The sequence below is a fragment of the Diadema antillarum genome, unplaced genomic scaffold, assembly GCF_040938485.1.
Source record: "Diadema antillarum isolate AM-2024a unplaced genomic scaffold, OU_Dant_1.0 seq00000694_RagTag, whole genome shotgun sequence".
NCBI classification, from domain to species: Eukaryota; Metazoa; Echinodermata; class Echinoidea; order Diadematoida; family Diadematidae; genus Diadema; species Diadema antillarum.
Window position 1 is genome coordinate 674,328 of NW_027271599.1, and position 23,887 is coordinate 698,214.

Consider the following 23,887-nt stretch of genomic DNA (forward strand, 5'->3'; position numbering starts at 1 on the left):
GCTATCACATTTTTGATAGGCATTGGTGACACTTCATTATGTGTCTCTCAAATTGTACAAACACTTGCATCACTGAATGTTAGCAAGCGAGAATAAACAGTGTAGAGTGTCTGAAACCTACAAGAAGCATCATATCGGTTAAATTGATAATCTCTCTACAAACATACTTAATCTTCACCAGCAGACTTCGATTCCTGAAACAAAGCAGGATAAAAGGAACCTTTGAGTAACACAGAGAGAGAGAATAACTTAATACATAGTGGAATTCATACACATCTTGCAACCCTAAAATCAAAATAAATCAGAGCTGATTATATCTAGATGCAAACAGGCAACAGCAACACATTCTTCATCTAAAAAGAAGAAGAAGAAGAAGAAAAAAAGAATACTTAACATATGTTAAACTGCAAAATATTTGCTCAACCCTCCCTCACGAGTAAAAGGTGCCTTCATTTTCTGGCAAGAGCATATTACTATAGGGTGATTTTGCACAGGCAGCCATCCTACTGTGTGTTCATTACTGTTTCAAACACTTGGGGAAATAGAATAAGTAAAAATAGAAAAAACAACAAAGTGAAGATCATTGCAGTTGCATGTACATTTTGCTGATGGCTCTTTTTTTTTTTTTTTTTTTTTTGCACTTCCATTGTTGCACACACATAACACAGCTGTGCACCCATTCAGACCATGATTTTCAGCATGTTAATATTCATGCAGAAGCTTTCAAATTATAGGAATTGCACTTGGTTATCATGCTCATTTATGCCGCTTAATTCAGACAATCACACCTTAATGTGCAGCACCATGTATTTCACACCCATCACATTGCGTACTGCCATTGGCAGAATGAACATGCCAATCTCTACTTCTACAGTTTGCACATTACTCAGAGGCCCGTTTCCCTACACAGATCAAATTCATGACAGAGGCATTTTGTGAGGACCAACAGTCTCTGTGTCTTTACTCTAGCAGCGAGATGTAACACTAACTTTAAGATACTGTGGATGTAAAAGGGGCTGATGGCACATACATCCAACCATTGCTTTTATCAATTTCAGCATACTCTGATCACCTTATTGAAAAGACCATTAAATTTCCTCCTTTTCCCCAAATTTTCTTCCCATCCATAACTAAACTGACATCTTTTCAGCATTTAAACTTCCTTCTTCAATTTCAAAACTACTCGAGGCTGTGGAGGAGATCACAGAGCCTACTAAAGCTTTTTCATTGGCAAAGACTGCACACTGCAAGAGACCGACCCTAACCGACTCAATGTGCAGAAGTTTTTATCTCAGGCAAGATCTTACTGTCAACAAGTTCACTTCAGGTCATCACTATTGCCTGGTGTGTCAAGCACTGGAGATGTAATCCTGCAGAATGATAAAATTCTGGAGTACTCATAAAATGAGGAAAGCATTGTCACTGGCTTGGGTAGACATTGGCAAGACCTCACAAACAACCAGATAATAGGATATTCATCCCCTTTGTGGGGTGCAAACACTGGGAGTTGGAGAATACAAGGTGTTCAGAGATGCTCAGAACTCCACGTCATGGTGTCTGAACTGGTCCCCCTGGAGACCACTGCTCCTGGCTTTTCGCTTGTCTTCTATTTGATGCAGCACCATTGCCGTGTCCACAAGCAGGGACTCAAAGAGGGCATCAGCCAACTGCATTTTCACAGACAACTCATCCTCATCGTAGTCAATCCACTCGGGTTCTTCTGCCTTGAGTTCATCGATCAAGATCTCATCAACGTGGTCTTTCTTTTTACTGAGTTTGCTACCTGACAGGGCAGTCTCCTGTCTAGGCTTAGAGACGAGTCCTGTGAGAGACAGAACTCTGTCGCCAACTGCTGTGGTCATCTCTGCTTCGTTGCGGGGTGGCTGCTGGAAGAAAAAACGGCGGGGTTTGCGCTTGGGTTTCATCCACGGGGGCTGGACGGTTGGTTCCTGCTCTTGGCAGATGGCTCGATAGACCTCACCAGACAGAGTGAACATGAGATGCTTGTACGCCCTGCGACTCGTGCTTTCAATGTCAGTACCTTTGGTTTCTGAGCCCAGGATCTCCTCTGATGGTGCCAGGCTGGCGACAGGTTCTTCAGTGAGCACCCGTTCATGGAAGACTTTGACAGATTTACAAGCAATGTCTTTCACGTCTCTCACATTGTGAGGCACTGCATAGAATGGTTCCTCAACGATTTTCTTCAAGTCGAGCTTGGCATTTCGCTTGGCAGCTACCTTCGCCTCCTGTGCAGCTATCGCTGCTGCGCTCTCCTGCTTCTCATCCACGGACATTCGCTTTGGCACTTTAATGATGCTCTGGCTTTTTGGCATCGATCCAAACTCGTCATCAAACCATTCCTGGTCACCAAAGAGGTCAGCTTCTAGGAGGTCTTTATCCAAGGCCTGGAGCTGTTCCAGTTTTTCATTGAGGGCCTCTGGACTGACACTTCCCGATTCACCAAAGACAGGTGATCCTGGCCTTGCTACAGGGATGGTGTCGTTCCCCAAGCTTGATTCTACACGCACCCTGTTGATGAAGATGTCATCGTCAAGTGGTGCAATGTTCTCGATTCGCCTCTCTGGACTCTTGTCAGGAGTGTAAGGAGTCTCTGCTCTAATTTCAGGGGATGTAACCTCTTCTGGTGATCTACTCTCTGGTAATTTTGACCTGCTCTTCTGCTCTACTTGTTTCAGAGTCTGATTGGCTAGTTTGATCTTTTCATTCCTCTCTCTCCGAAGTCTGAGCAAATCGCCGATGGCCTCGTTCATTAGTGACTTTGCAATGGAGTCTGCTTTCTCATTTGCAGTCTGTTTCTCTGAGACTTCCACCACAGACTTCTCAACAGGCACTTCTGCATGCTCACTGTCGCTTCGAGGGGATTCAGCAGACACCAGCATACTGAAGAGGCTTTCCTTGGACTGGGACTTTTGTCTCTCTGCCTCCTGCTCATCTGACTGCTGCTGTTCAGCCACATCCAGCATGGCATCAAAGGTGTCCCTCACCACAACCTCAACCAGGTGGTCGGTGATGGAATTCACCAACTTGGTCTCGGCCTCCTCTTGCTGCTCCTCCTGATCCTCGTGGGGCAGCTCTTCGATGTCGTCCGGACCTCCACGAGGGGTGTCAAGGGCTGAAGCGATCTTGAGGTGCTCGTCGTGAGAAAAGGATTCGACAGCTTCTGCAGCATTGCTGATCAACTTCTCTAGTGCATCATCATCAATGCTTCCGACTGACGTATTGTCATCCGTCGCTTCCTCAAGATTGTCCTCAGACCTGAGAGACACCAGTTGGGACAGTGATGGCTCACTCTCTTTGTCTTCATCCTTGCCAAGTTCCTCAGCTTTCTCCTCCAGGGCAACGCCTGTGTGGACACTCCCACTCTTGATGGGATCACTCTCAGAGACAGTTTTGACAGATGACTGGCTTGGAATGTCTTCTTCGATGAGCTCTGATGCCTCCTCTTCATCATCAGAAACTGGGGTCACCTCTGCCGGTTTAAAGTCTTTGGGCAGAGGTGCCACCCTGTCCACCGGGGCAAAGATACCGTAGTTGGGCTGGCAGATGAAGTAGGACACACCCTCTATGGATCCATCATTCCTTCCTACGGCATCTCTCAGCTCAACACCTGCCCACATCCCCGAGGCAAACTCTGTGGGACCCTTGAAACGAAGTGTTCCCGGCTGCTTCCCACTGATGAGTACTTCATCTCCAAGGTGAATGTGTGCAAGAACCTGAAAGTTGAAGAAGGAGCAAAAGAAAAAACAGGAAAAGGAATGAGTCTAGATATGTCTTGAGCTAGGTGCACACTCCATCAATTGACACTATTTTTTCCCCCACCAGTTCTAACTATGCTTGGACGTAATTAGAGGTAACTTATTTCACATGAAGCTTGATCACACCAGCTGAGCTGGTGAAATGTGGAGGGGATTATGTGCTCTTTCTAAGCATGGTAACAAACACTGTGATACACATACCGATCAACATATATCATATTTTGACAAAATGTAAAATCCTTTTTATGCTTTAAATTAGGAAGCCAGTCATGTCTCACTTGTACAACTTGGAAATATTTAAAAGTGAGGTAATTTGCCACCACATTACAGTAAGAAAAGTTAGTATGCACAATTGCATTATCAAACACATCTTTATCTGTTAAGAAAAGGCATTTTCAATTCAATTTCCATGCTACATTGTGAAATTTTGTCACTTCTCTGACTCTCAATTCTGTCACACTTGCCAACCCCCCCCCCCCAAAAAAAAAAAAAAACAACAACAAATGCTGTGATGTGGTATAATAGTAAATCACAACTTTACAGATTTCAAGTGAAAATTGTACTAAACATTAATGAGAAAATATCAAAGAAACCTATTCTTCCATTTCAGAGACTAGGGAATAAGTGAGCTCAGACAAAACACCTCAAGATATAAAGAGGTGGAGAGGGATATCCAGCACAAATCACAGCAAAGCATGCTGCTGATTTAAACATTTGAAATGATGTGATGATGTAGGTTATCACAAAAATACAAACTTACTGTGGGTGTTGGTTCTGGAACATCAGTGGTTAATACATCCGTGGGTTCATCAACAGCTGGAAGGACGTCAAAGGTTGCATCTTTGACGTCATCCTCATCTTCTTGTCTCTTTGGGACTATGGTGGCTTCAGGATGATCTTCCTCTGCAGCAGGCTGCTCTGGGGTGTCCAAAGTCCTCGGTTTGTCTTTCAGATCGAACACCAACTGTCCTGAGTGTGCACTGTGGCTGCTCTGTGCGATGGACACCTCACTCAAGTGCTCACTTATGTCCTCCTCTGTGTCTGATCTCGACTCTCGATCCTTCGACCCCGAGAGGAAGGAGTCACTGTAGCTGGCATCAGACCTTGCACTCTGTGATCGTGGAGATAGATGGGATGATGACTGCGAATAGACGGAGCTGGTAGCAGATTTGGCACTCCTCAGAGATGCATCTTCCGGCGTCTGACTCACTGGTGCCTTAGCAGTTGGCGATAAAGGTGCTACTTGGGGACTCTTTGGCAAGCTTGGAGACTCTGCAAGATGGTCGCTTATGGCCTCCTCGCGATCTGATTTTGGAGATGTTGGAAGAATCATAGGCATCTTCGCCGACTCCTCCAAGGATTCTTGAGTCCTTGCGCTAGCCGCAGAGATGACCTCTTCCGGAACTGAAGAGGAGATCGAAATGTCCCTATCAAAGGTGTCGTCGTCCCCAGTGTCTGGTGCCGGGGTGTGTTTCTCTGAGAGCGCTGGACTGGAGCTCAGAGCCACTTGGCTGATATTTGCTGGACCAGTCTCCTCTGCTTCCTTTCCATCTCCTGACAGTCTCCCATCAGGTATCGGACTGATGCTCACATCGAACGCATCTTTGGCCCCTGGTTTTTCCTCCTCATCTTCTTCCTCCTTCGGCTCTTCCCTTTGCAGCCTCTCCTTGATCTTTCGGTGGTCCTCAGAGTCAAACTTTTCAGAGTCATGTACACTCTCCCGGTCAGAAAAGTCACTCCTGATACTGATGTCTTCCCCGATGCTACTGCTCGCCGAAATGCTGCGATCCCTGGAAATACTGTGAGGAGACTTTGGGCTCAGTGCACCTGAAGAAAAGGTGACAGCAAAAAAAGGAGATGTTACTGAGTTACCAATGAATCATACTTTTGATGACCCCTTCATTGGTTCTAATCATGAATGTAATGAATTGGACACTTTCATATGAAAGTACAGCACAGCACTGTTATGTGAAAGTTCAATCAGTTTTAAACCTCCCATCAAACGGTCACTCACAAGATACAACACAGTGACCACTTTCAGTAAGGCTATACCATTTGAGTAAGGTTTATAACTACAGCACAGTCTTTACAGTACCTTGTATTCCTAATTAGAATGTTTTTTATTGATGTAGGAGAGTTCACCACAAATGGCATCTTGCAACATCAAATATCTTTAAAAACTTCAAGTATCAGCGTGTCAGTCTCACAAAAGCAGATTTCTTTAATCTTATATGTGCACTTTGAAAACACTAAATAATACATACTAGTATCAAATATACACAAAAAGCGCCCTACTTGGATTGGAGAATTATTCTCACCTTCATAATGCTGGGTGCTGGGAGAGGAGGTATTTGAGAAGTCCTTGCTTCCCGGAAGATTGGCTGGTCTCTCCTCGCCGACAACTCCCTCAAGACTAGACCGGCTGGATCGGCCACTCTCCGACCCGCTGAGGACCCTGACCGATGCCACGCTCCTGCCCTCGGAGTGGCCATCTTGGCTGCTGTCGGAGGCTGTCCTCTGACGCAGCGCCCTCGCATGGCGAAGGGAGTCAGTGCCCGCCTTTGGCTGTTTGATCTGGGGTTTGGCGGTCGGCGTCGGTAGAAGGGAACCCTGTAGTTTCTGTTTCCTGGACTCTTGATCCAGCTCTGATTTGGTCTTCTCAATAAAGACGTCGTAAGTCTGTGGACATACAACCACACATACAAAACCATGTAATCATATTACATTGAAGGCTCATCATCAGTATTTACAAACATACATACACAAATCAAAAATCTGGAAGAAAAAAGAAGAAGAAATAAATAAAGTGGACAGTAATGCTGATTCCAATATGAATGTAACATGCACACATTCATTTCTCTGTTCATTGCTGTACTCCATGATTGTGAATTTAACTATTAACAAAAAAAAAATAGACTCGTTAAATGTATACCGTGTACAGTAATTCATAAATTTATGAACAATGAATCACTGTAGTTTGTGCCAGCTAGTGTGAGAGAGATAAGGGCCCTGTTTTATGAAGAGTTATAACTGATTATATATTGTTTTCTATCGTGAGTCTATGGTAGCCTGTGTGGTATGGAAATTTATAATCGATTGTACGGAAATTTATAATCAATTTATATCTTTTGATAAAAAGGGTCACAAGTTTATTATGTTATTGGCACACATGTTTTATCCTATGTAATGAACTATATGCTGACAATACACAAAAAGATGCAGGTGCAGTATGACGAATGACACACTCCAAATACACGCATGAGAGGGTTGGATGGCTTACCTCAAGTTGCTTCTTGAGGCTGGCCTCCTGGGCCTTCAGCTTCTCACGGTTGAGTCTCTTCTGCTGCTTCCTGAGCCGGTCTGCTTCCATCTTGCGCTTCTTCAGCGCGTCCTTGAGTGCCCTCACGCGTCCCTCGATGTCGCTCTGGTCAGAGGCAGTTTCTGAGGAGCAGGGGATCACAGAAATATGGCAGTCATTGAGACAATGTCATTTTGACAAACCTTAATAATGTATTAGCAAAATGATTTCAAACAGGACTTAATATTTCCCAGACCATTCATCAAACTGATTAGATTCAGGGAGTGATAACCTCCCTCCCCTTCCTCTTCTTAGCACTGTTTCATCATACATCACTTAGGGAGTGATGACTCCTGCTGCCATTCAACAATCTATGCACGTACAGTGCACTCCCGTTATAACAAAGTCCTCGGGATCGGCGGTTTTCCTTGGTTATATCAAAATTCAGTTATAGCCGAACAGTAAAGCACTTCACGATATATAGCTGAGAATTCGGTGGCCTGAATACTCACTTCCTTGTAGACAGAATTTAATTATAACCATGTTCATTGTAATGGGAGTGCACTGTATGTCATTCTGTTTCTGCATGGCTTTCAGGTTTCTAAACACAGTGATGTACATGTGGCTGAGAAATGCATCTGATATGCATCAAACATATTCAATTTCTGGTGTCATAGAATCTGCATACAAGCTGCTGACATCAGTTTCAATGATAAAACTGACTGAGGGAAATAGCAATAGACTATAGAAACATTCGGACTGACAGGTGGGGACTGACACTAGCAACAACAAAACTGGGGCTTTACCTGACATAGTCTGTGAGAACGACTTCTCGGACTCTGAGCCACTGTCAGAGGGATGCCTGCTCCGCTGGGGCGGGTTGAACGGACTCTTTCTGGATGGAATACTGCCACTGCTGCCCAGTGACTTAGGAGTGGATGAGCTGAGGGCTGTGGCTGGGAGGGGCGGGGACGACGACAACACCTTTGCACCCCTCAGCGAGGACTCCGCCTTGGACGGGGTGAGGGTGTGGTCTGCCGACTCGAAGGAGTCACTACCATAGTCCTGCAAGGCGGAGGCTTCCTTGATGGTGTCATCGCTCGACAGGTCTCCCCCTTGGTGAGGACTCTCGGTGGCACTGAGGGTGGGGGACAGCACAGAGAGTGAAGTGGCATGAACCTTGGTGTGGTTACACTAACCTTGAGAACGAGTGTTTGGTATCAAGAGCACGCAGCACTCTCCTAATGAGCATGTTGCAGTGACTGGATTCTAGAATCCATGGCTCGCAATCAAAATTGGCATCTGCCATGCTGTGTTACGTAGCCTGTGCTGCCAGTGTGGCTGTGCTAGTATGTGTAATTATGAGTGATTGGCATGTGTTCTGAGACAATGTGCGGTAGGCAGTACTTTGCTACTTAAATGCATTATGAGCTGCATTAATATCTTATCCACAGGAAATGCTCCTCAGTCAGCCTTTATCTCAATGTAAGCAAAGTGGTCGGCAGTCAAGGACGACTGGAATCCAATATACCTTACGAATGTTGGATGCCTCGCATGGAAACTATGGCATTAGAGAATTATTTTATCCAGCAGGTACGTAAATCTGAATGCACTCTTCTTTGCTGTTGACCTTCTAGACCATGCACTATTTATTAATTTGTATCCTGAATGATTAATACAAAACCAAATTTCACACACATACTAAAATTGTTGAAAAGGGGACAGTCAGTGCAGGGGGGTGTTTCATCAACGTTTGTCATTGTTGGCGCTGACCAATTTCAGTAAAATCCTTGGTTTTGATTGGCTGAGATGTTCTGGTCACTGACTGTTACTATAGTGATTCAAGTTGTCAGCGCCGTCACACGTTGATGAAACACCCCCAGATGTTTGTATTTATCGTGCCTTACTATCAGTAAAATTTCTTGCACAGAAAATGTATCTTGTAGTCAAAGAAGCTGTTTTTGAAATCCCAAACAAGAATGCAACAAAATTGGTAGGAAGGTGAGAGAAGTAGAACATATAATGAGAAAAATGTGTGGTTTTCGGGGTCACCGGATGCTGCACAACCCTTTATACATGCCTGTCAGACCGAAAATGGCTCAAAAATGTGATTTTGTGTACAAAGTCCATGTAAATGGAGTTTTCTCACCTTATTCAAAAAGATACAATTATTTTCACGTTCATTGGCTGAAATCAATTAATCTTAGCATAATCATGCTTGAAATAGGGTCTGTCATAAATTTTGCAAAAGAAAAATTATAAAACAAAAGATTGAAAAATAGAGAAATACATAACAAATTCATGAAACAATACAATACATGAGAAATTAATTTTGATACCAGATTTTTTTTTTTCAAGTACATTGTTAGGAATACTACAAAGAATGCTATCACCACAAATTAGGATTCTAGGAGCTTTATTTTAGAGCAAAATGTATGATTTTATGCATACATTAATTAATATAAAGAAAATTTCAATTTCAATTTCCCCGAGAATGGTGGGTGGAGGTTGATTCAACCCTCCCCAGGACAAAGCACAGCCCAAAAAGCCCGGCCTGTTTAGGGTTAAAGCTTATCATTTGTGTGCTCATATTTAACTGTAGCTATTTCACATCCTTTTATTGCCAATGTGATAAATACACTGCTCTTCAGGAATCAATTCTTCTTTCAACAAGGTCCTTCAAATCCAGAATTGGCGGTGAAGCTCGCAATGACACTCACCTCTTGCTGGACTGCGGTTTCTCCGCCGAGATGTCCTCGTTGATGCTGCTGTTGGGTAAATCTTCTGCGATGGAGGCATCACTGTTGCTCGCAACTTTCCTTTCGGATGAGGCAGACTTGGGGCCGCTCCTGTGCGACTCGGATTTGGACTTGGGGAGGGACACTTCCGACTTGACGCTGCTCTTGAAGGAGAAATCTTCTGAGATGTCGTCATCACTCTGAAGGGTGTAAAATTATGGGGTGACAATAAATGAAAAATTTCTAAACCATTTCGGCAAGACTTCTTATAGATGCAAGTGGAGTTGTTGTTTGCAGAGTGAAGCATCAACAGCATATTTCAGCCAACTTTGCTGGTCAGAATATGAATATAAGGGTCCCTTGGATAGGAAATGAAATGGAGGTTCCCTTTGTGAAAGTCACAATCCCCACACGTAAAAGATCCTGCTTCATTTATTCATCGCAAAGAGCAGGGTGCATAACCCGGTGAAGTGGTCTGGCCCAATCATAATATGCAACTGGACCCCACGTAGACTAACTAGTGTGGCTGAATATGAGCTATCCAGCCAACTCATTAAGATGGAAAACGAAAACGAGTAAATAAATATAAATGCGTTCCTGACATTGGGGTTCTACCTTTGCATCTCTGCGCGTTGGCAATGATGAGAAGGCGGATGAGTAGCTGTCTCCATCTCTGACGCTAGTCTCCGGCTTGGCCCTCTCCTTACTGTGTCTGTCGGCCAGCTTGCTCTTGCGCTGCTTGGTGGCATCCCACAAGTGAAGGACCTCATGCTCCATGCTGGCCACGTGCTTCTCTTCCTCATCCAGCCGCTGTTTCCATGCCAACAGCTCCTCAGCATTCTTTCTGCGCTTCTTCAGCTTCATCTCACGCTTCATGAGCAGTCTGTTTCAAAAGAACAGAGAAAAAACACATCTAAATATGACTGGCATTGCTAATATTACTATTATTATGAGATATCTATTACGAAGAAAAATGTATCATCCGTATAATTAATCATGCATCACACAATAACAATGTATGCTTCATCCCAGAGTCAACTTCTTCTCACAGGTACGTGAAACAAACTGAACAAAATGAAAGACACAGTATGCTGTTTCTTCAGATAATTAAGTATTGAATGTCTCCACAGTGAATCACAACTGTTAAATGTTAATGTTAAGATATAAACACTTCAGAATTCAAAGACTCCTATGACACAGTAACAAACATTCTGTGCACAGAATTTTACAAATTTTCATTTGATACATATGCTGAAAGTAGCCAGAGCTGAAAATAAACGAGTCAAATTTGTTTGAAGGACACGCTGAAAGTAAACTACACGTGTACAGCCAGGAACATTTCACTTTGACTTTGCCTGAAACAATGACGACAAAATTCCTCTCTCCTGAAATTTTAAGAGGATATTGACAAGAGTTATATCGATGCCGGTGTTTGTTGTTGTTGTTTTTTATACTGGCTAGGTGCAAAGAGATGCAGTCAAACACAGAATGAGAACTCACTTCATGCTGAGAGGTTGTTGCAACATTTTCAGCTTCTGCATGACTTTTGCCTGCTTCTCCACAGCAGCTTGGTCTTGAGGAGAAGCCCTCTGGGAACCCACGGGAGATGAGCCGCCGGGCAGGAGGGATGACGGGTCCGCGTTGGAGTCCGACAAGCCCAGCATCCCTCCGTCCACTGACTCATCCTCGCTGCTGGCCTGGATGGAGGAGGCGTTGGGCGTGGCCGGCGGTAGGTCCTTCAGCTGGTCCTTGTAGCGGGTGGCAGCCTTGCGTATCCTCATGATCTCCTGCTGCTGGTACAGGAGTCGCTGTCTCTCAATGCTCGACTGCTTCTGGACAGTCAGCAGCCGCCTGATCTCCGCCTTCAGGACAGATCACCAAACATAACATGATCACTCACTATGTGTAATCATTAACAGGACTTTGTGGTGTGGCTTCTGTCAACAAAACTTATAACGTGATGGTCAATATCACAGAAATTTTAAAAGAGATTGTTTTAATATGTATTTTTTTTTTAAAATCATATGTGAAACATAACAAAAACACTATCACTGTGTGACAATGAAAAATCAGTATCATTTGACACTGTAGTGACAACAAACAAACAAAAAAGAAGTTATGTTAGTACCTGCTCTGCCTGTAGCTTAGCTAGCAGGACCTTCTGTCTTTTCCTGAGGTTGGCCACGCCTTCCTGGTCATCCTTCTCCTTGTGCCTCTTCTTCTGGTGCTCCAGCCATTCTAGCTCTGCATTGGTCTTATCCACCAACACCTACAGGCAAATCAGAAGCATTGACTTTTGAGATCTCTCAAGACAGGATTAAGAGAACGACTTATTCTCTGAGAATATTGTGTTCTATCCTGCAGCTGATGCTGTCTATTTGTTTAGCCAGAAAATATCTTGGACATTTCATGGGTAGAGAAATGACTTTCAGACTCACCTTTTCTCTCAGCCTAAGCAGAGTGACCTGCTGCTGTGACCTCGCCTCCTCTTCTTTCAGCTGCTTTTGGATCACCTCGATGGTTGTCACGCTGAATGAAACATCCTTCTCCGTTTGGACCGAATCGGTGGACTCGTTGACGTCTCTTGTGGCCCCAGCATCCCTGACTGTGAAGCGCCTTGGAGTGCTCCTCGCATCTTTCTTGGCTTCCGCCTTGGGGGGCGATGGAGAAATCACGCTGGGGATTGATGCCTCATCAGAACCCGAATCATCAAAACTGCCCGAATACTGGTCCAGATTTGATTTGGTCTCGTTGACCTCATCCGGGATGCTACTCTTTGAGGCTGAACTCGCTCCCCGTGCATCTGACTCGGTTCGGATTGAGGAGCTGGCATTCCCTCGACTGACGTCCTCGTCGGCAGCGAGATCGCTGGCGGTCGCGATGGAGTCACTCTGGTTCTGCCTCCCAGACTCGTCGTCCAGCTCGAAGGGAACACTGCTCACGGTCTTCGGACTCTTGTTGGAAGCATCAGAGTGCTTGGAATAGGAACTGTCACTGGCCGTGGGTATTCTCTGGGATGAGATGGTGTCGGCAGCTGACTGGGACGTAGAGGGCGGTGTGCGAGATGAAGCCGAGGCAGTGTTGGTGAAGTCCTCTGTGTAGCTTGCAGAAGGAGTCTTGGATTCCACGCTCCTGCTTGGTGTTGCTGAGCTAACTCTGGAGTCACCTGTAGCTATACTTCTGCATGATGGAAAGAATCAATGGATTCACTGAGAAACTAATATAACACCAGCTTTCCCATTAACAGGCCCATGAGAAGCCCAATAACATAGGTCACATGCTGAAAATGACTTTACAGAGGCAGATGCACAGAAGTAATTTCATTTAGTCAAAGACAGCCTCATAGACACTCTTGTGAGTCTGCCCGTATCATTATCATTCTAGACAAGCAACACACTTCTCACAGAAAATATGATTTACAATGTTTACATGTACATCACATGGTAGCCACAAAATCAAGCTGTGATACATGCAATAAATCATTACAACACAATATTTACAATTGGGAACACATCCACAAGTTGTCCTTCTCTAAACATTGGGGCCCATAGATGAAAGGCATCCAGAACATTCAACAGTACATTCCAATCCATTCAAAGTAAGATGTAAATACGTCAAAAATGATTGACTTCAAAAACAGAATTTATCAACACCCTTCTGAAGATAAAGTACTTGGAAAGAACTTTAAGTATTCTAATACATGTGGGACTATAAGAAGAAGGATAGTTTGAAGTTCATGCTCTCCTAGTTCGGTGAACTGTGACAATGTGTGGCAGGTTGATGGTCTGAGGCCTACCTTGTGACAGGAGGTGGTGGATGCAGCGAGGCCTGCATCTCCTTCAGCAGGTCCCTCTGGTGGAGTCGCTGCTGCTCCAGAGCGGCACCCACAGCCGCCGAAGCCGCTGCCTTGGCGGTGTCTGCAGCCACTTGGCCTACGTCAACCTGGGGTGGGAGAGGGGCACTCACCGAGACTTTATGTGCCTGTGTGTGGACAAAAAAGAAAGCGGTCTCATTTCTAGTTCCTACATGCTGTAGCTTGTGTATAATTTATCACTCCACATAGGCAAAGCAATGGCAGGGGAAGAATTTCATGTAGCAAAATGGACAGATCTGTGAGTTAACGGGACTACGTGTATAGAGCCCTCAGACTGAAATTGCTGGTGAGGCTCACCTCAGCTAGTTGCTTCGCTGCTTCTGCAGTCACCCTAGCTGCGTCTGCCTGGGTCTGCAAGAGCTTCTGGGCCGAGTCCCTTGTCTCTGCTGCTGCGTCCCTCTTGGCCTGGACCAGGACCTGCTCTGCCTCGAGGGCCGTGACAGCAGCCCGCTCCCGGACCTCCTCAAGCTGCCGGTTGGCCGCCTCTACCTCCTGCCTGGCCTTCAGGGACAGCAGCTGCAGCTCCTTCTCGTGGTCCCGCTGCCGCGCCTGCAGGATCTTGGCCAGCGAGGAGCTCTCCTGCTGGGCCAGGGCTACAGCCCGGGAGCGCTCCACCTCGGACAGCTGCCGCACAGACTCCTCCAGGGTCTCCAGGAGATTCAGCTCGGCAGCCATCTTCAGCTGCAGGGCGTTGGGCGAGAAAAACTTGGGACCGGGTTGAGACATGGCCGACGATAGGATGGACGACTGCATGAGAGAGACAGAAAGGACAAAGTCATGAAGATCAATATCTACCACTTACATTTACACTGGTTATGTCACACAAGGAGTACACAAGAAACATTTACTCACTACGCGAGTCTGGGCCTCCTCTGCAAATAAACTACAGCTGCAAATATTTAAATTAATGACTACAATGATTGCCTCTGTGGTGACAAATCTTGAACATGCTGATGTTACCAGTGCTAAGACATGTACTATCTACAAAATTAACTCCATTTGAGATTCATTGTCTACAGAGTATTCAAATTCGTCACATGATAGAAAGGGTGAAGGGGAATTTATCACAATTGAGGACATGCAGGACCTATTAAAAAATGCTCTGTCAACTTTTGTTTTCACAGGTGTTTATACTTTGTGTTGACATCAAAAAAAAAAAAAAAAATCATTAATCATGACATTGCTGTAAAAGTTGATACACTTTCACTCACAGTACTGCTGCTCTGGTCTGCTGCCCGTGACCGTGCTGAGAGCTCACTTCCAGGGTGGCTGATGGGCTTGAAGTGGTTCAGCACCTCCCTGGTGACTGGCGACTTGGCACTCCTACCCACCGGTGGGGACAGACCGAGGCTGGGGTGGGGTGATGTGGGTGACTCGGAAGGAGTTTTGGTGAGCGGCGACCTGTTTCCTGATGCTGCATCGCTCTTGGTGCCTTCACCATGAACTGACTCTGAGTTTGAAGATGTTGATTTCTGTAGGGGGAATGAGATGAGTTTTCTTCAACAAATTTCAACAATGTACTTGAGATTGGCAAAATGAGCACCATCATGGCAAAAATTGACTTAAATTACTCTATAGAGACACATTGGAATCTCCGGGACTCTAAAACTTCCAAATATTGACTGAAAACAGCCCTGTTGCATAAAAAGATGTGCTCATATGCAAGAATCTAAATGCAATGATAAAGGACAACCCCATTTCTACTAGCAATTGCAGCATATACTGCAGTAACTCCCTTCTTCACCTTCAAGTCTTCGATGAGTGACCTAATCTCATCCACGGGAGACTTGTGGTGATCACTGACGGGGGACCTGGCGTCACTGGGCGGTGAATGGCTCCCTCTGCTGCTGGACGAGCGGGACTTGATCGACGAGGGAGAGCTCCTGGAGCTGGGCGGAGTTTGTGTGCCGGCATCTCGCAGAGAGAGGGGCCGAGGGCTAGGGGTGCGTGATCTTTTCTTCTCAGTCACACTCAAGCTGATGGTAATCATGGCAGAAAATTGGATAGTTTAGAGATTAAAGCCTTCTTTCTATACTCATTTGTGTGTGTGTGTGTGTGTGTGTGTGTGTGTAAAAAAAAAATGGGGTTAGTTCAACCTTTGATGATGACATGAACAGTCTGTGATATCTATCTACATTAGTTGTGCAGCTGGTATCCCACGTCTAGAAAAGGTTAAACACACAAATTGTTGGCAGGATGAACCAATTTCAACATACTTGCTGATAAGTCATGTGGTCAAATTATGTCATCTTTGGAAGAACTGCAATATAATGCATCACAAATATTGATCGGATTGACAAGGGATATAGGAAAATGTGGATGCTGGACATAACATTCTGATTGGTCCAAGTAAACAAGCAACACTGAAGACAATTTGGACTGAACATGTACACTTGTCTTAATAATATTATGCCAAGAACTCAAATGAGCAGACAAAGGAAATGACACTTAAATGCTCACACGCTGACAACATCCAGTGACCGACTTTAATTCAGAGGGAAAAGTTGCTAACCTGTTCAAGGTATCAGACGGGGATGATGTCGAAGTCCCTGCTGAAGGGAATGACAGCGATCGGCCAGTTGGGGGCCTGCTTGCACTGTTTGTCTGTTCAATCAAACATAATATTTGATGTTAATGTCACATACACGTATATCTACGTTCATTCAAACAAATGTGCAATACTGGTGATGAAGTATACATCACTTGAGCCAATGACAAATGTGACTGACATACTGCATGAAGTAATCTCTCCAAAAAATTCCCTGCATACCTAAGACGGCATCATATGTTTGATTTGTCATTACAACTCTACCACATGACACATACAATATATATCAATGCATAGTTAACTCTACTTGAATAAAGCACGTTTGACAAAGAAATAATCCTTACATACCTGGTATCTTCTCATACCACTCTGACTGGAAAAACATATGCACATTCCGAAAGGCTAATATACAATAACGTTCAACAACAGGATGCAAGGGAAGGAGTTCTCACTTGAAACAAGACTTAAGTTTGTCCCCAATGCTATTAGGCCTCAGTGAAGTATGGTGATGGTCAATAGCTCCATAAATCAGGGGTGTGAGAGTACTTGCAGAAAAAAAGAAAATCTGAAAAAATCTAATACTTATGGGGAAAAAAAAGTCTGAAGTGAAGTAAACTGTGAAAATTTCAATGCATTTGAATTGCCAAAATGTCTGATAAGTGTGGCATGGGCAGAGTAAAAAAATCTGAAATCAGATTAAATTCTGAACGCTCGCATCCTTGATAAATGCAAAGGGATGTGTAGATGGACAATGTGACGGTCACTCAACGGTCACTCACCTTGGAATGGCTGGCAGGGCTTGCCGTGCTGGCAATCTCTCGGATATTATCAGCTGATGCCGAGGCTGGAATTGGACTTCTTGCTACTCGAATATCTGTATGTTTGTTTTTTAACATAAAAAGAAAATGGAAAACAGGACAGAGCATAATGAGAAATCTGGGGGCATTAGCTAATAAGGCATCTTATGTACTGTATAATAAATATATCGTGGAAAGAAATTCACTGGAGGTGCCCTCAAGTTGTATGCATGTTAAAAGGCAAAAGTTGATGGCAATACTTCTGTATGATTATCATGATTTGAAAGTTATCACCTGGAACACTCAAGTTTTATGCACTGTAAATATCCTGATTGATGAACAAGGCAAGTGCAATAATGTGTCTCGCCCATTCACGTACAAGAAATTGTACGCGAATGGGATATAACAGATAAAAAAAGAGATATAACAGATTAAACAAGGAAAAGTAGAAATTACGCGGTGCGTAATATATGTCCCCGCCGGAAGTAGCATTTTGAAGCAAAATGTGCAATATAGGTAAAAAATCAAGGTCAAAGGTCAAAGAAGTCAAAGGTCAAAATTCTGTGTAAAAGTTTTGAAGCCCTCACCTAGTGCCATCACATAAAGCAAACGGAATCGAAATCGGGTTAGAAATGGCGAAGGAGTAGCATTTTATAGCCAATGTACAATACAGGTCAAAGGTCAAGGTCAAAGGTCACGACTGAAATTCTGTGTAGAAGTTTCAAAGCTCCCATGTAGTGCTATCATATAAAGCAAACAGAATCAAATTGGCTCATAAATGACAGAGAAGTAGCAAATTGAAGATTTTGATCACACGGACGCACACACGGACACACGGACGGACACACGGACGGACGCACGGACGGACACACGGACGGACGGACACACACACGTACGGAGCCCGTTTCATAGTCCCCTGCTCGAACTCGTTCGGCGGGGACAAAAAAGAGATATAACAGGTAAAAAGAGATATAAAAGGGTAAAAATTAATGGCAAAAAAGAAACATGCCATAAAGACTTAACATTGGGCCCTTAACCCTATAAAGCCCAAGGGGGGGCACATTGTGCCCCCCCTACCAGATTTTCGTTTGCCACTCCTTCGTCCTTGATCCGATTTCAACCAAATTTGGTGACTTTTCCTAAAATCTTATTGCGAACATTTTGATATATAATTTAGCTATATTTGATGTTGCTGGTTGCCATGGCAACCATAAACTGACAACCATGTCAGTGAGATTTTGCATCTTTTTTCTGTTCCCATTTCATTTAACAGCATTACAGTGTATGAAATGGGTGTTTCTTGGCTGAAATTTGTTGAAGAAGCAACATTTGAAGTAATTATGGTCCTGGAAAGTTTTTCTTATTATTTCCTTTGTTTTTATGTGACAGAGGCATAAAACAATAGATATAATAGAGATAATTGAAAACAATAATATTTTCTACAGAGAGCCCCTATATTTTGAGTCATTTTGATTCCTTCACCCAAGTTATGCCTCTAATATCATTAGTTTATCATATTATCAATTTGCAATCTCAAAATTCCACTATTATGCAAATATGAAATGTCATAACTATACATGTACCCATCCCAAACATTTCATCTCAGGTCTCATAATGTATCAATATGTTGATATGAATAGCGCCCCCATGTGGTGACCTTGAGAAATTTCAAACATAACAAATAATAAAATTCCACTTGCTTATCATTTGTGGCAAATATGAAAATGATTGGTCTATAATAAGACATATATAATGGGGATAAAGAAATTATACCGAAAAATCATGTTTTTAGCATATTTCCTATGTATTTCTTTATATTTTTGTAAATAGCGCCCTCCATGGGTGACCTTGTGAAAATTCAAATGTACAGTCATGTAGAGTATGAGTTACTCTACCCACGTGCCAAATATGACGATGATACATCATATACTAAAAAAGTTATATAGGGGGGGCACAATGTGCCCCCCCCCTTGGGCCTGCGAGGGGTCAAAATAGCTTGGGCTTAATAGGGTTAAAGTTTGTTGACCCCTGCCTGTGACCTTTGACCTTGTGGTGACCATCCACTCACCAAGGGACATCTACCATCCAAGTTTGGTCACAAACGGACGTATGGATCAAAAGTTATGACCCATAATAGAAACGCGCCATACAAACTTAACATTGGGCTCTAAAAGTTCGTTGACCCACGCTTGTGACCATTGACCTTGTGGTGACCATCCACTCCCCAAGGGACATCTACCATCCAAGTTTAGTCACAAATGGAGTTATGGATCAAAAGTTATGCCCCATAATAGAAACACGCCATAAAAACTTAACATTGGGCTCTAAAAGTTTGTTGACCCCTGCTTGTGACCTTTGACCTTGTGGTGATCATCCACTCCCCAAGGGACATCTACAATCCAAGTTTAGTCACAAACGGACCTATGGATCAAAAGTTATGACCCATAATAGAAACACGCCATAAAAACTTAACATTGGGCGCTAAAAGTTCGTTGACCCCTGCTTGTGACCTTTGACCTTGTGGTGATCATCCACTCCCCAAGGGACATCTACCATCCAAGTTTAGTCACAAACGGACCTATGGATCAAAAGTTATGACCCATAATAGAAACGCGCAATAAAAATTTAACATTGGGCTCTAAAAGTTCATTGACCCCTGCCTGTGAGCTTTGACCTTGAGGTGACCTTCACATATGGTAAACTGTGAAACTTTGTATGACCCCTCTTCCCTCGAAGTTTGATTGCAATTGAAGCCCAGAGTAAAGAGTTATTGAAGTTTTTGTAGCGTTACGGACAGACGACGGACGGACGGATGACAGATGGATGGACGGACGGACGGACGGACGGACGGACAGACGCCGCAGGCGATCCCTTAGTCTCCCCTCACCTCCGGTGGGCTTGACAACAACCCTGCCCCTGTCCCTACTAGTTGTAACACTACTAGTGTCAAAGTAATGATGCTTCCATGTATTCAACCAGCAATAGATGTAGGGCGAAGGTTAAACAAATTAAATATGCAATATCTAGTATCACACAATTCATGAGGAAGGGCAGGGAAGGGATATTGAGGCGGGATGGGGGTGTATTCTCACCTCTTTGGCCCTCCTGGTACCTCTTCATGTAAATGTCAATTACACTCAGGCCATCGTGATGGGGCTGGAATGAAGATTGCTCGCGACCAAAGTTCAGGTTGGTTTGCTTGTTGTCGTGGGGATGGTGCAACTTCTTCTGTGCTCGAGTTGGCAAGCTTTTGAACTGCAGTGGATAAATGGACAGAAGTGCAGAGAAAAACTGGTTAAAGATATTTCACGTCAAATATTTAAAAGTATGAAAGGGGTGGGGGGGGGATTGCATTAATCTACCAATACAGCATCCTTATTGGAACATTGCCATAGCCAAACACACATTCAAGTTTTTCTACAAGAAAGACATTTCTCTCTTGTGACAAATACATCCTGCCACTAATATTATGTCACTCTATCATGTTGTGTGTCAGGAGGACTAAATCTTTGTCTGTAACATATTCATAGAAATAAACAAAAAATTACAATGAAGTTCACAAAAATATTTCTTTTAAAAAGCTACCTTTTACTAAACACATAAACATTTTACAATTAGAAAAACACTTAAGTTAATGATAAAGCAGTATCCTGAGAAAGAATGCTGATGATACGCCCAAGACACGGATATTATCAAAACGGTGAGAAAATGATGCACCAACGCCATTCCCCAGGGTACTGTCATACCTTGGGTTACAGCATTGCGTTACGCCAATCTTGTGTTTGTACAGTTACACATAGCTGCTATTTTGGCAGCCAAATTTTAGCAGTCAGCTAATGATCCCAATTCCAATTTAGCCCTGTTACATCTCTTTATTTAACCATAATGATAATAAAAGTAATATTTTCTTCTTTTTTTCGAAACTTGTTATTAAAATTTTGAACAATAACTCAGAGTGAGAGCATCTCAATCCACGAGCTCGCACCATTATTACTTATTTTACGTCTACCTTGGACTGGTTATGCATAGTGCAGTGCTACTGTGTGATGAGTACCCGTGTTATGATGCTGCTGTACTGCTGAGCTCATTGTTACAACAAGATTTTCTTCCATAAAGCCCAAAAAATTACTGCCACCCATTTTTTGGTAACCCAGGGTACGACACTTAAAAAAAAAATAGTTCAACAAAATGGCAGATTTCCACGTGATACCCCAGGGTATCAGAAGCCGCATCAAATACTATGATCCCAGAATGTGACAATCCCCAGTCACTTTCGTGAATTACGTATTGGTCATTTCTATCTTGTCTACCTACTGTATTCAAAACAAGTTTTGACCCCACTTTGTGCAATCAAAGACACACACACACACACATACACACAAACAAAGTCATACACAAGGCAAGCAAGCACACAGCGGAAACATACAATGTACCACAATGAGTATGCAATGACTGAATCATCTATTCAGAGCCAAGCACTTTGCCAGCTCTGTGGAAAAAAAAAAAAGGAAGAGGAAAAAAAAGGAAAAAAAGAGAGGATTTGATGGCTCATGGCCAAGTTTGTGATGGCTGGAACAGCTGCAGCGGCAAATACATGTATGAATCACACATGGAGGGGATCTTTAGGCAATGGCATTAGTGGTTTTCCTCTTACACACAACCCCATGTACAGGCACCACACACAGTGTTGAATGCTGTGGAGGCGATCCACTCTTTTAACCCAATTCCAATTTTATCTGAACACATTCAAAATATGCTTTGACGCAAATGAATGTATTATCTACCAGTATAAAACTCTCATTTTTCAACTTGTATGCGCAGCCAGTCATGATATCAACAATAGCCGATTCTTCAATGAGTTGGATTACATCCCTCTAAAAAGTAAAAAATAAGGTAAGCGTTCCCTCTTCACAAACAAACACAAAAAAACAAACATTAAGAATGTTGATGTCAACAAAGAAAATATAGCTTGTACTCTCAAATACCAGTTGTTCTGTTGATATTGCTAAGTGACAACAAAAAATATAGAAAAATATGACAATAAGCTTCAAATGCACATAGGTCAAGACAGGCCAAGGTCAAGTTTTGACCTCATCCCTGGTGGACAAAGCCCTTACCTTGGGTGTATACTCCTGATCCACTTCTGCCTCGCTGGACTCGTCAGACAGCGGACCCTCGCTCAGAGATTCCCCATCTGACTGGAGGGCACGCTCCGGCATGGGATGGCCGCTCGGCACTGCTGGTTTCCCGACTGCCGACAGCCGAATCTGGGAACATTACACATAAAATATGCACATTATATGAAGGTACAGCGGGACCTCATTATAAAGAGGTTGGACAAAACCCTCTTATAACACGGTAATTTTGAAAATTCCAACTCTTTATATTTTTCTGTTTTTGATATAACAATGTAAATGACATGATTTTTTGGTCCTCATTAATGACCAGGTTCCCTTGTACTAGAACTAGTTGAGGAAATCAGGGGACAGGTTATAATTCCACAGGTGAACTTAGTGCAACTTCAATCACAAGAAGTACTTGCTTCTTCATAAACCATAATGGTCAAAATCTATCCGGAATAGTGCAATAGTGCATTATACTGATAACTTCTCTCTAGCAAAGGATGACCACATAGCATTCACCTACTGCCAAACAAACTATAAGTATTGGATCTATCTAGTTCAGCTCACTTTATGTAATAGGGAGAGGGTTTTATTCCCCCCCCCCCCCCCCCCCAACCAAGTATGCCACAATCATTGTCTACCTGTGGTACTTGAGCCTCGGTCTTCTGGCCTTTGATGCGCTGCTTGAGAGTGGTTCCCGAAGGCAGCTCCCAGTTGAGTCGCTGCCGGACCTGGTGACCGCGGAAGGCGGCCTGGATTGTGGTGGCCGCCTCTCCCTTAGTCTGGCCCTCCTCCGTTTGGCGGGCCTGTTGGGACAGGTTACTCACACCTGGGAAGCAAGACGTCAGAGGTCAAATTTGTCACTCATATACAGATGCTACATTTAGTGAATGCAAGATTTCACTTGTTCTATTTTTATTCATTTATTCTTTTTTTGCGATATGCAATGTAGTACTGCAATCAGGTCTCAGAGTATGTAATGCTGTCAACGTTAAGAATGATGTTATTGAAGAAAAACTATAAAAAAAAAAACACCATGAACAATATGATTCTATTCAGTTATTCTGAAATCCTACTTCATCAAAATCAATGTCACAGAGCTGTGTTATGCAATCACGATACAGCTGTAGGTGATTTTAAATATTATGTGCACTTACACTCTTTACTGTAAATGAGATGTCTTTTTTCAAGTTTTTGATTTTTTTTTTTGTCTTTGAAGAGTTTCTTTCTCAATACATACCAAGCACTTAAACGAGAATAAAATCTGCCCCAATTCAGCCAACCTTCACGCTCTTGCTACCACGGATCGACACTCACCTGGCAGTGACCCGACAAAGACATTGGGGTCCTTGCCACTCCCCGCGACTCTCTGGTGCTTGGTCAGCTTCGGAGACTCGCGCTCCCAGAGGGCGGGCTCCGGCATGCTGAACCTCACATGGGCACTGGGCCTGGCCACCTGGGAGGGAGTAGTGGTCGGGACCGGTCTGCCCAATCCCAAATAGGGATACGCCCATCTCTCGTTGGACGGTGATCTCAATGAAGCAGCACCTGCAGGACAGCATACAGATCACACACATGGAAGTTAGCATGGTGATGAATGAGAACAAGGGTCATGGCGATCTACATTTAAATGCTGCCTTCTACAAATCTGCCATGTCAAACACATACAGACGTCAAATTTTGTAGTAACTCTTAACGTGCCATGGTCGCCGAACGGCGACCTTAGTCCTGAC

The 23,887-nt window shown here is 43.6% G+C and overlaps 1 protein-coding gene across 1 annotated transcript in view; it reads right to left on the reverse strand.

Moving 5' to 3' along the window:
- Positions 1-435: 435 nt before the first annotated feature.
- The window catches only part of LOC139737517 (centrosome-associated protein 350-like), a 37,856-nt gene continuing 14,404 nt past the window's right edge, over positions 436-23,887 (reverse strand). Inside the window, 22 exon segments of the mRNA XM_071648187.1 lie at positions 436-3,734; positions 4,537-5,603; positions 6,095-6,455; positions 7,057-7,217; positions 7,881-8,212; positions 9,795-10,012; positions 10,428-10,695; positions 11,313-11,674; positions 11,941-12,081; positions 12,251-12,992; positions 13,609-13,793; positions 13,984-14,433; positions 14,898-15,158; positions 15,431-15,662; positions 16,199-16,276; positions 16,985-17,099; positions 17,159-17,203; positions 19,881-19,908; positions 20,065-20,286; positions 22,149-22,298; positions 22,796-22,983; positions 23,472-23,702. Coding sequence (XP_071504288.1) covers positions 1,536-3,734; positions 4,537-5,603; positions 6,095-6,455; positions 7,057-7,217; positions 7,881-8,212; positions 9,795-10,012; positions 10,428-10,695; positions 11,313-11,674; positions 11,941-12,081; positions 12,251-12,992; positions 13,609-13,793; positions 13,984-14,433; positions 14,898-15,158; positions 15,431-15,662; positions 16,199-16,276; positions 16,985-17,099; positions 17,159-17,203; positions 19,881-19,908; positions 20,065-20,286; positions 22,149-22,298; positions 22,796-22,983; positions 23,472-23,702 — 8,036 coding nt within the window. The 3' untranslated portion in view covers positions 436-1,535.